The 13,545-nt window shown below is 43.0% G+C and overlaps 1 protein-coding gene across 4 annotated transcripts in view; it reads left to right on the plus strand.

The window, feature by feature from the left end:
* SNX13 (sorting nexin 13) overlaps window positions 1-13,545 on the plus strand; it is a 223,398-nt gene that overhangs the window by 50,848 nt on the left and 159,005 nt on the right. For all 4 annotated transcript variants that reach the window (XM_077491271.1, XM_077491268.1, XM_077491270.1 and 1 more), the window contains one exon: window positions 6,567-6,679. In XM_077491271.1, the coding sequence (XP_077347397.1) occupies window positions 6,567-6,679 (113 nt within the window). The remainder of the gene's footprint in view (window positions 1-6,566; window positions 6,680-13,545) is intronic.

Raw genomic sequence — 13,545 nt, forward strand, 5'->3', positions numbered from 1 at the left:
TTAAAATTTTCCACATTTTGTCACATTACAACCAAAAATTTAATGTGTTTTATTGGGATTTTATGTGGTAGACCAACACAAAGTGACACATAATTCTGATGTGGAAGGAAAATGCGAAATCGTTTTTTACAAATATCTGAAAAGTATTAATAGCAGATATACATGTAAAACTTATGTAGGGAGATTTGTTTCATCTCTGTGCATCATCTGAGGCTGTTCACTTCACTGAGTATATGTGAGGATTTACAACCACGTTAAACCCTAATTTTCCCTAAAACATAAAAACAGCACAAGGGACATTGCCCACCGAACATGACGGGGTATAATTCCATCTGCAAAGAATGGCGGCTGCAGCATGTACACTAACTCGGCTTCAGGTTTTCCAGCTAGAGGGCGGGGGGCAGTTTAAGGAGCCGGTAAAAACATGGCCTAGCTGCAGGTTTTTACCCCCCCCCCCCCCTTAGGCTAAGTGAACGTGCACCAAGAACAGGCATTCCATCCCCATTTTTAAAGCCTCACGAACACCTGCCAATGCTTTCTACCAATTCTGTCCATTGTAGCTGACAGTGTAGTTCACAAGGTTGTTTGTGACGCCACAAGTTATCCAGCATCTGGCAGTGGGCTGGCTTTACTGCTCCCCAGACTCCTCTATTCATGTCAATGTAAATGCACAGCAAATGGCATTCAAAGTGCTTTGAGATGAATTAGTAAGTGTTCCTAGTCAAGAGGATAGTACAAAAATCCATACACTAGAAAACCAACACAGGAGGCATCTGGCATGATGCAAATGCGTGCAAAACGCATCTTAATATGATGGGCGCATCAATGGGCATTCATGGTATCCAAAATTTCAAAGTCTAAACGAGCCCTTAGTTGCAAACAGGGTAGCAGTGCCATCCCTACTGCTCTGCCATCTATACCCTCTTGCGCTGAAGCTAGTAACTCCTTTCTCAGTGGAAATTTTTTTTTTTTTCCCGCAGAAGCAATGAAGAGAAGGTATACTGTAAAACATGGATATAATTCTTAGATACCCTGGCTGCTACTGCAAAATGGTGTTTTGTTAAAACTATTAAACAGCCAAATGTTCCACTAAATTGGCGCTCCTCAGATCTAATCGAATAAGTTTAATGAGTTTGGTTAAACGGCAGAAGCCTTAGTATTTATAATTGAGACGGTTTTGTGCGGGAGTTATCCAGAGGAAATGTAATTCTCTTAATGATCCTAAGTAGCTGGGGTGACTTCTGTGTACAGCTAATGCCGAAGTAACAAGAAGTCATAAGCCAAGAATAGAATAGCTGAGAGCTTCACAGCCACTTGCTAAGTTAATGTGATCTCAGAGCGAAATGTAATAACTTTCTGGGTTTATTGGGGTCCCTGCCTGGTTACCTACAACCGACCTCTAATCAAGTATTAAACAAAAAAAAATTATTGACTTTATAGTCATTTACAAACCTCTAAAATGGAAATATGGTTTTGTTTTGGTGAGCACATATTGGGAGTCGTTTCAGTATTTTGCTGGAAGTAATATTTGACAATGCTTTTACATTGTTCTCCCATATTTTTGTGATGATGATAAAGGTAGATCAACCACTAGAATGAGATCACAGAGACTTAAAGTAGAACTATATTCAAAACTTATATATTTTTTTTTTTCATTTTGGCTAGAGTAAAGGAGGGTTAAAACCCCTGTAAGGTTTATTTGGCCACCGATGTCCCATTGGCTAGATGTCTCCTGCTTTCCTGTCGTATTGCTAAAACAGGAAGTGAGATCAAAGCCCTGCAAATTAGGGGAATCTATTGAGGCCCCCCAGCTCACCAGGACTAGTGTCCTCATTGGAATGATTCTCTTTAATTACTGTTCTGGGGACAATGCAAAATGTAATTCAAAATAACAGTAAACTGGACTAATAGAGAGGGTGAATCTCCCCTAACTGGTTCTAATCCATCTCCACTCTGTCCAAAACGTAAAAAAAATAAATGAATTAAAACCAGACGATCTTTATTTTTTTGGGGAACATAGTTTGTGGGACCCGCGGGCACTCTCCCATGGCGGCGCGCGCAAGGCAGCAAATTCAAAGGGGCATACAGGTACACCCATTTGCCTGTACAAGTCATTCTGCTGATGTATATGTGTGTGCACCGGTTGGCAAGTGGTTAAGAATCAGGTGCGTCAGATAAGGGGCACCAGGCAACCCTCCATTCGGCTCTGTATGAGTCTTCTAGGGTGGATGGTATCCTCCTACGGGGGGGTGCCCTATTCCCAGTTCCATTCCAGGCCTCTACAACAAGATATCTTGTTGGCTTGGAACAGAAGAGGACAAGCCCTGGATTATCCAATGTTCTTATCTCCTCTGGCACGCTTAAGCCTAAACTGGTGGTTCCAGAATCAGAACCTGTGAAAGGGAAGATCCTTCCTCCCAGTAACTTGGAGAGTACTGACTACAGATGCCAGTCTCTCAAGCTGGGGAGCGACCCTAGAAGGGCTCACAGCTCAGGGGAAATGTTAAAGGACAGAACAGATCCTGCCCATCAACATCCTGAAATTACGGGCAGTGCTACTGGCTCTACGGTCCTGAACGGTGGAGCTTCAGGACTACCCTATCAGGGTTCAGTCCGACAATGCTACTGCAGTGGCCTATATAAACCACCAAGATGGTACCAGAAGTCGTTCAGCTCTGAAGGAGGCAAACCAGATACTAACCTGGGCAGAGGGACATGTGCCAATTCTATCGTCAGTCCATATCCTGGGAGCAGATCTGCCTGGGGCAATGGTCTCTACACCCAGGGGTGTTCCAGGAAATTTGCTAACGTTGGGGATGGCCAGCGGTCGACCTACTGACATTCAGGTTCAACAACAAGCTACAGCAGTTTGTGTCCTGAACAAGAGATCTTCTGGCAATCGGACTAGATGCTCTGGTAGTTCCATGGAGCCAGTACTCCATGGTTTATGCTTACCCCTCTCCTTCCACATTTGTTGGGCAGGATTTGGAGAGAGGGGGTTCCAGTCTTTCTGGTGGCACCAGCCTGGCCCAGAAGGCCTTGGTTCCTGGAGTTTGTGAGACTGACAATAGACAGGTCATGGACGCTTCCACGTCACCCCCATCTATTGTCTTAAGGCCCTATAATTCCACCCCAATGTACAGTCTCTAAATTTGATGGCAGGGCTATTGAAGCCAGGATGTTAAAGTACTGTGGCATATAGGGACCAGTGGTGTCGACCCTAGTGAATTCTAGAAAAGCTGTTACTAGGAAGACCTATCATAACATCTGGAAGACTTGTATTGCTGGGTGTGAAGCCAAAAAAATGGCATCCTCCGAAATACGTGATTGGGAGAATTCACTTTTCTACAGTCAGCTGTGGAAATCAAATTGGCTTTCAGTACATCAGAGGTCAAGTTTCGGCCCCATCGGTATTTTTCCAAAGGCCTTTAGCCTCCCATTCATTGGTCTGAACCTTTTTATGCAGGGTTTAACTCGCTGGCTTCCTCCCATTAGGTCACCTATGTGTTTAACCATTTGAACCTATCAAGGAGGTTCCATTAGACTTGCTGTCACGCAAGCTAGCCTTCCTGATGGCTATCACCTCGGCTAGAAGGGTCTCTGAGTTTCATGCAGGGGAACTGTACTTGATCCTTCACCACGACAGGGTCATGTTACGACCCGTTCCATCCTATTTGCCAAAAGTGGTGCTGGCCTTTCATTTAAATCAGGACGTTATTTTTGCCTTATTTTTTCCTCTTAGCCTCGTTCCCCGGCAGAGAGACGACTGCACTTCTTAGATGTTGTACAGGCAGTCAAGGTTTATTTGTCTAGATCTGTGGAGATCCGAGGATCAGACTTATTTTTTGTTTTATTTACCAAAAGGACCTAAGAAAGGGCAGGCCGCTTCCAAAGCTTCCATTGTCAATTAGTCATTCAGGTCTACGGTCTGAAACGTAAAGCTCCTCCCTTTAGGATGAAACCTCATTCTACCAGTGGTGTAGGAACTTCCTGGGCTTTTCGCCATCGGGTATCCGTGGCTCAGATTTGTAAGGCTGCTACCTGGTCTTCAGTGCATACATTCACAAAATTTTATCAAGTGAATTTGCAAATGGTCAAGGATTTGGCTTTCGGCCGCAGTGTACTGCGGGCTGCAGTATAAGGTCTGATGGCTATTGTTTGGCAGGGTGTCTCCCTCCCCTAAAGGCTATTGCTCTGGGATGTCCTGGCAGGTAATGAATATTTAGCCTGACTCTGTGTCCTATGATGTATAAAAAAGAAAATATAATTTTTTTCATCATACTTAGCTGTAAAATCCTTTTCTTTGTGTACATCATGGGACACAGAGCTCCTTCCCCTCTTTGAGGTGTAAAGTACTTCCTGTAAGGGAGGGGTTCTATATGAGATCACTTCTGTCTAAAGACCTTTGGTCTACCAGTGTCCATTCACCTGGAGCTGAAGTATAACCCAGCAGGTAATGAATATTAGCCTGACTCTGTGTCCCATGATGTACTCAAAGGAAGGATTTTACAGGCAAGTATGACGAAAAAATCCTATTTTTTTTCTGGATGCTGCTTAGGCACTATTAACATTTCTAGATATTCCCTAGAACCACTGTAAATCTTGAGATTTTTAGGTTGGTTCCCCAAGCAGGCTGTTAGTCTTTCTAAAGCTTGCAGAATCTGATACAATTTAGTCTAACGCATTTCTGTGAATTAATATTTTTTCCTTATGCTTTTATGATTATAGTAATGTTTTTCAGCATACTGCCAAGAGAGTTGTCAGTTAATGGGAAATTTGGCAACGGAACTCCAAAGTATAACATTGACACACACTTTGCTGTTGCTTGAACTCATGCTACCTTTCAGTGCCTTTTTTAATCTCGTCATTCGTGCGTAGTGATGGAATATCCAATAACAGCTAGCAATTCTCCAAACAATTGCTGGCCTCCCATAGTGGCTACAACTTCTCCCTTTTCTTTGGTTTTACTTATTTTATTTTAGAAAAGTACTTTTTGTAATTTTAATCTAGGAACAGCAATGGTGGCTACATGCCTTGGGGTATTATGCTTTTGAGCTCAATCCCTACCAGGGACATGTAGAACATTTGTACAGTATTTGTTGTGTTTTTTGTGTTTTGTTTCTTGTATTCAGATAGGTCATACACCCAAAAACATAAATGAGTGCTTTATTGGCTTCCGATCATGTGTCTACAGTTGTGCTACTGTGACTTCTTACATCAGTGGTCCCCAAACTGCAGCCCGGATGTGGCCCTTTGCATGCCTTTAGCCAGCCCTTGAGGCACAATTCCTGCCGCTGACACCTGCAATGGGGCACAATTCCCGCCGCTGACACCTGCAATGGGGCACAATTCCCGCCGCTGACACCTGCAATGGGGCACAATTCCCGCCGCTGACACCTGCAAATGGGGCACAATTCCCGCCGCTGACACCTGCAAATGGGGCACAATTCCCGCCGCTGACACCTGCAATGGGGCACAATTCCCGCCGCTGACACCAGCAAATGGGGCACAATTCCCGCCGCTGACACCAGCAAATGGGGCACAATTCCCGCCGCTGACACCAGCAAATGGGGCACAATTCCCGCCTCTGGCACCAGCAATGGGGCACAATTCCCGCCGCTGGCACCAGCAATGGGGCACAATTCCCGCCGCTGGCACCAGCAATGGGGCACAATTCCCGCCGCTGGCACCAGCAATGGGGCACAATTCCCGCCGCTGGCACCAGCAATGGGGCACAATTCCCGCCGCTGGCACCAGCAATGGGGCACAATTCCCGCCGCTGGCACCTGCAATGGGGCACAATTCCCGCCGCTGGCACCTGCACAATTCCTGCCGCTGGCACCAGCAATGGGGCACAATTCCTGCCGCTGACACCAACAATTTCTCCCCCCTAGTATCAAAAATCAGACATTTACTCCCACTGGACAATAGTCCTGCTCCCCTAAAGTATGAAGGACAGTAAACCGGCCCTTTCTTTAGAAAGTTTTGAGACCCCTGTCTTACATGTTTCAGTGTTACTCTGTAAAGTGCTGCCTAGTTTAGAACTCCAAGAATGCCGCTAAGGATGCACAGATACCGTTTTTGTAAGAGTACTGATCCTTTTTCTCAAGTACTCCCCGATACCAATTACCAATACCTATTTTTACTGTTGTGTGTGCGTGCGTGTGTTTGTTTTTTTACTTTTTATTGACTAATGAAGAATTCTTTATAATTATGAAACTCTAGTCTGTGGACTTGAAGGTATTGGTTTCAGTTGCGGAGTTTTGCACGAGTACTTAAGTATTCATGCAAATGCTTAGTATCGATACCGGTATTGGTGCAACACTAAATGCCATTAAATGATAGTTCTTGTCAATGACTGAGCACTGTTTGTGTAAGCGATGGTTAGATCTGGCAAAATTGTCACAAAAGGGTATGTTGTGTATTGTGATCTGTTCAGAAGGTAGATTATGGAGGCTCTTATATTCATCTTGTTTTATCTATAAAATCTTTATACCTGTTGCTGTGTTTTCTTCACTCCGTCATGTACACAACTAATTATTATTATTATTTTTTATTTTTTTCAGGCCAGCCTTTCCATATGGGGATGGGGAAGTCTTGGCGTTGTGCTCTTCCTAATAACCTTTGGGCCTTTTGCTATATTTTATTTTGCCTTCTATATCCTTTGCTTTGTTGGTGGGTAAGTACCATGATCTCAAGAGGTATATGTAAAACTCTGCATTTATTTGAACTCTTGCTAAAACTTTCAGGTATGGATAGAATGGGGAGGGTTAGTAACTCCAACTTTTTACAGACTTGTGTTAAAGAGCCTTTGCTTTCAAATGTTGTCTTGCATTAGAACTCCGTGTCTGCAAGATCCTACATAAAATCATGTGGCCTGGATACATGGGGCTGAGTTTGCCCTGATTTGCCTGCAATGCAAATGCATTTCACACAGTGAAGCAATTTAAAAGCTTTCATAGAACTGAAACCACACCACTGGAATAAATGTTTGTCTTCAGCTCCTGGGTACAGGAATTTACCTGTAATTGTTGTCACCAGAGCAGATATTTCTTTAAGGAGGTTTCACCTCACTTCTTACCCTGTGACATCTCGGCTCTCTGTGTTTGGACTGAACTGTTTTTTTTTTTTTTAACGGCAATGGAACCTTGACAGTTTTTGCCCCTTCTCAACAAAATCTGAAAGCGGAAAAAATGACATATTTTTACATTTTAAAGAAGAATTCCAGAAGGAGCCATTGCATAGTCTAAGATGCCCATATAGGGAGCCTACTGTAGTCGTTACTGATCCAAATCTCTATACATTTGTGTACCATTCGTGTAACGGGGATCCCCAAACTTCCGAAACAAAGGGCCAGTTTACGGTTCTTCAGATTATCTGGGGGCTGCAATGTGGCCAGTGTGAGTAGAAAAGGCTTTGGCGTACATAGGGAGTATACAATGGTTCATCATTGGTATTAGTGGGAGGAATAGTGGCAGTTGTTGGTATCAAGGAAGAAATAGTGCCCTATCATTGGTTTCAGTGGGAGGAATGGTGCTCCATTGTTGGTGTCTGTCTGAGAAATAGTCCCTTGTATTAGGAGGTGGAATAATGGCAATTGTTATCGGGGGAAGGATTAGTGCCCCTTCATTGGTTTCAGTGGGAGGAATGACACTGCATTGTTGGTGTCCAGGGTCTAATAAAGACAAGCAAAGGGCCGCAGTTTGGCGACTACTGGTGTAACAGTTTTTTTTTTTTTTTTTTTATATTATTGAAAAAAAAAAAAAGTAGCTTCTCTTGTGTTTATTATGCTTCCCGATAGCTTGTAAATTCTGACGAAAAACTAATTTCACAACAACTGATGTCATTAAATCTTCTGATGCTAAAATGCTTTTTGTGGTTACCCTTCTCCTTCTCCTTTTTTTTTTTTTATTTTTTTTTATGTATTTATTTTTTATTACTGACTTGCTCATAGGGAAACCTGTATCACAGCTAGACAGTGTAAAAGTCCCTGTACATTCTGGCCAACAAAAATTGCCTCTTTGTTCCTAGATTTAACAAACTGATCATTGAAGCAAGAATTTATTAGTAAACCAGTACTTGAATGACAAACCAGAGTCCTGATTGATTGCTCTGTTGTTGCCTTTTGAATAATATCCCAATTACAGAATGAAATGTTCTCAAAGAGTCATGCATTATGTATGCTTGTAATCTCACCTTTTTGTGCTGTTTTGTAATGCATTTTTATTTACTTTATTTGGTATACTGTATCTAGTTCAGGCTAGTTATTTAAATGTTGCTTTATTTAGGACTGTGTATTTGTATTAAAACATCAAATTTCTTTAATTATTGTGAACATTAGGACATATAGAACTATGATTGTAGGCTGGGGTATAATTCCACCAGGGGTGATGTACACATTATATTTAGTGAAAGTAATGCACCAGAAAACTGTCAGAAACTGAAGGCCTAGAACAGCACATGGTTAGAGATTGGGGACATGCTAAAGGAGTTGTTGGAGACTGTCATAGCCTGGAGACACGCTACATGAGACTTCCCGGGATCACTGATATTGCAGCTCTTTGTCAATGCTTTCACAATTTGTACTCCATGCATAACCCCCCCCCTACCCCAGGCTCTTGGGACACGACCCAGGAGACTGTGGCACCATTCACAGGATGCAGCATGGCTCGCCAATACGCAGTGGACAGCTGCCCACAAGGAGTCACATTTGGCTGCCCACAGTTAAGATGCCGGTGCCTGCACCAGAAGACTGGTAAAAATGATTATATCAACAGCTCATGGTACATTAGCCACACAACTATTGTGGTCAATGAGAGGAGCTTCCTTCATACTTGAGAATCTCCACTGCTATCATTCTATTAGTTTTGCTAAGTGGTGTTAGATACCATCAGACAGGAGAGCAATTCATCACAGCGCAAGCAGCTCCTAGCAACTTCTGGGGGAACCCAAAGGTTCCACGAAAAGCTAGTTGAGAGAGACTGCACCAAACCATTTTCCTTTTACTGGCCCACTGTCTGCGGGGGCCTTGAGGCTGCACAGGTTGAGCACCAGGGAGTTAAACCCATCAGATCCAGGCCTACGTAGGTCTAAGTTGAGTGTTGGCTGTGTGGTTATTACAGTTTGTACTGTAGGCACTGAGCGGAGATCACCCCCAACCACTACACCATACAGTGTTCTGACCTCCCAGGTCACTGTTTTTTCAGTATTTTACAAAGCATACCAGAAATGTAGCTGCAGTGCTCTGCTACATCTACCTATCAGAAGAAAGTCATCAGTTATTCATTATTCAGATTGTATTATCACCTGTTTTGGCTAACAGGCATGGATCTCAAGATGAAAAGATAGGGCTGGGGAAGCGGTGAGTTTGACAATTACACTGTTGCACTATACACTTATCAAGGGAATTTGTCACCTTTTACTGTGTTTTTTTTTATTTTTTTTTCTCTACACGTTTTTTTTCAGTGAACTAAAGAGCAAGGCTAAACGAGGCCTAAGAGCCAGGCAGCCAATTCACATATACCTTGCTGTCCAATATTGGCTCCGGCTTTCCAGCTGCCTAAAGCGAACCTGTTTTCTGCACATGTAGAGCAAATAAATTCTCATAAATCCTTTCCCCAGCATTCTCTTTTTCCTGCTTTCCCACTGCTCCGTTCAGCAGCTGGGAGCTTAAGAACCCTAACTGTGTGTAAGTTTTAAAGTGATATTAAATGCATTTTTATGCAAATAACAAAGGTCATGCTTACCTGCTCTGTGTAATGATTTTGCACAGAGCAGCCCCGATCCTCCTCTTCTCAGGTCCACCGCAGGCGCTCCTAGCCCCTTCATTCTGTCAAGTGACCCCAGAGCAAACGGCTTGCTCTGGGGGCACCCAAGCAGGCTTACTTCTGAGCCACTGTTCTGGATGTTCATTCACACACCGAACCACGGCTCAGCTCTGTCCCCTCTGTCTCCTTGTTTGCTCACAGGCTGTTATTGCCAAAGGCTCCCGCTGCTGTCTCAGACAATGAGGAGGGAGAGAGTCCTGGTAAAAGGCCAGAAGTCTTGTGCACATTGCTGGATCGCGATGTGGCTCAGGTAAGTATTGGGGGGGCTGCTGCACACAGAAGGTTTTTTTACTTTCATGCATAGAATGCATGAAGGTAAAAACCATTGAGCCTTTAGAACCACCTTTAAAGTCACTCAATTGGTAGCTTACGCTAGACTGTAGACTCTCCCCATGTGACAATGCGGGTACTTTTCGATTGTCCCATGCTTCCCTCTACTCTGAAGTACTGTATATTTTCTCCACTTCTGGCAGCTGAACAGAGTGGCAGGGGAGAAGAGAAGGGAGGCGTTTTCATAACCCTGCTGCTTTACCCTACATGGATAAAGCACAGATTTGCTTTAGTGTGGTTCCACCTTTTGCAGACTAATTTTAGAAATCCCACCCTATGTTTGAGTTTGTATTCACACAGCATACCTAAAATATGAAAGAATTTTTTTTTAGCTGTAGGTGGATCGAATATACAATAGTATATATCTGGAAAGTATTCAAATGTGAATATGGGTACTCTTACCACACCAGATGGATGCACATACCGTACGGAAGTGTGTCTAATGTGCTGAAAGTACTGGATCCCCAGTGATGGAATGGTGCCAGGAGTGATGCTGGTGCCATGGCTGTAATTCCAATCCACTCACGGTTGGATGACTGTCCCAAACAGGTGGTTCCAGGTAAGCAGCAAGTAGATCGATCCACACAATAGAGGACAATCGAAGGATGACCATCAGTACACGGCCATGGTGAAAAAAGAAAAAAGGAAGCTCCACATGGCGCAGGTCAACCAAAATAGTTTAATAGGGTAAAAATATCATACAAAAAAAGTATGCGCCAACACTTTACGCAGTGCTTTGCAATGTATAAGGGGACAACACAATTACAGTACAATACAAAAGGTACAGGAGGGCCCTGCTCGTAGAGCTTGCATTCTAAAGGGAGGGGGTGGTGGTACAAAAGGTAATAGCGGCAGAGAATGATTTGATGGGGGTGGCTCAGGGACAGTTGTTAGGTGGGTGTGGGATAGACTTCCCTGAATAAATTAGTTTTCAGGGATCTCCTAAAGGTGGACAGGGTAGGGGCTGATTGGAAAGACTGGGGCAGGGAGTTCCAGAGGATGGGAGAGGCTCTGGAGAAGTCTTGAAGGCGAGCATGGGAGGAGGTAACAAGAACTAGGAAGCAGGAGGTCCTGGGAGGAGCAGAGGGGACGATTTGGGCGATATCGCTATCCATTTGGGCGTTACTGTGGCATCAGCATCACTCCTGGCACCATTCCATCACTGGGAAGCCAGTACTTTAGGCGCATTAGACGCACTGTGCGTTATGTGCGTCCATCTGGTGTGGTAAGAGTACCCATCTTCACATTTGAATACTTTCCAGATATATACTATTGTATATTCGATTCGCCTGCACTTTTGATTTATCCATCCTGACTGCATGCTCTTTACTTCAGTTTGAGATTGAAGAGAAAGTTCTCCATTTCAGGACACTTCACTTGTGGACATTTTGGTCATTTGGACTATTGTGGTTCACTAATATTATCTTTTGTTGTTTTGGTCATGTTTTTTCACATAACCCCCTCTTTGTTTAGTTGAGGTGATCTAACCGTCATTTCATCTTATCTTATCTTATCACAGTTGTTTAGCGCTACATTTTTATATTGCCTTTGTTTGGACAGACAGTCCTGCACATCTAGTTTACAACTGATAATGAGACCTGCCAGCTCAGACTGGGTTAATTACAGTAAACCTAACTCCCAATCCCTCTCATAAACATTACATAAAAGGAAAAGCAAAGTATGGTTTTTCAGCTAATAAAGGTAAGCAGCATTTATTTATTTATTTTTCTGTTCGGTGAATGGAACATGTATCACATGTAAAGTAGATGTTGCTCAACTTGGCTCTAAAAGCGCAAATACACGTTAAAGCTTTACTTCCATCTTAGCAGCTCCCCTGCAGTACAAGGCAGTTATCTACTGTGCTGCTGAGCAGTACGTCTCATAAAATATATGAGCTGCTTGAATTTTCTACTCTGTTGCTGTGAATTTTAAGTGCCCATGGAATTGAATGGTAAGCCGTGTGATGGTTCTGAGAGGCCTCTGGGCAGCCATCATTCTCATGCAGTCTGAATCCTATTCACCAAGATTAATGCTATGCATGACAATATATAAACTTCAAATAGTGCCCGACTATGCGACAACAGTAACGTAACTAATTCCGAGGCGGTGTAACCTTTACCAGCCAGCTCTCATCATTAAATAAACATAATTGTTTATGAGCATTAAACTAAATAGTCTAAGGGGCATATATCGTCATATCAAATAAGGGCATACAGCAGGGCTCAACAAATCCCAGGTGCCCGGTTAGAATGGTGCCTGGGCTGCCACCCAAATGCTTCCACACACCCCGCTATCTATGTATCCTCTGCTCTGCTTGCCCATCTGCGGGACCAGCACAGAGGGTGCCACCGGGTAGAGAGGAGAGCTGACCGGAAATTACATGTACGACCCTGTCATCGTTCCCCAGCCATCAAGGACAGCAAAGAATGTAGTGCAGTGCGATGTGCATTACATTACATTCAGTGGAGCACAGGGGGGGACATGCAGTGTCACCAAAGAAATCATCACATAGGGGACTTTTGCCTCCTATGTGATGAAAAAATAAAGTTAAGTAAAAGAACAAAACATTTTTAATTGTAAAAAATGAAAGTTACACCCAAGTACATAAAATCACCCCCCTCCCCCAAAAGAAAAATTTGAGTCCCACCCCAACATATACACACATACAAATGTAAACACACGAGTCGAGGTGCCTGAAAACGTTGATTGCGATACACGTGTTGCATATCGCAATAAATAATAATAATATCGTAATAATTCTAGCATCAGTTTCTTTGTAATGCTAAACTGATGACCTATAGGGGGCTTTTAAAGCGTTGCCTATGGAAAATATATGGGACTTAGGTTTTTTGCCATCTTCACAGGAGTACGCAAATGTAAGGTTTGACATGTTGGGTCTCTATTTACTTGGTGCAACCTCCTCGGCTTTTATATTTTACAAAAAAATTGGGTCATTTTATTGCATTTTTGTTCCTCCTAAAATTCACCTTTTGTAGTAATGGTGTAACATAAAAAAATTGGCGCTACCACCATTTTATTCCCTGGGATGTCTGTTTTTTCTGAAAATATAGAATGTTTTGGGGGTTTTATGTAATCTTCTGGGCCCAAAATGTGTTTTTTTTTTTTTTTTTTATGTTTTTTTTTTTAACGTGTGCAAAAATGGCTTTGGCATCAAAAGGGTTAAAGTGAAAGTTCACCTTCAGATACATGTTGCATGATCTACCCATAAGCTTTGTTAAAAAAAAATAAAAAAATAGCTCCTCACTTTTTTTAGCTGGCTTCTAGAGTCCAAGCAAAATTTGTCAAGCCCTGGCATACAGTTTATCATTATATCATAAAGGCGTCTATAATTCATTATAAGCAGTCCTTCCACATCACTTGTATCTGC

The sequence above is a fragment of the Lithobates pipiens genome, unplaced genomic scaffold, assembly GCF_037356315.1.
Source record: "Lithobates pipiens isolate NorthernLeopardFrog02 unplaced genomic scaffold, aLitPip1_a1.2 Scaffold_19, whole genome shotgun sequence".
In the NCBI taxonomy this organism is placed as follows: Eukaryota; Metazoa; Chordata; class Amphibia; order Anura; family Ranidae; genus Lithobates; species Lithobates pipiens.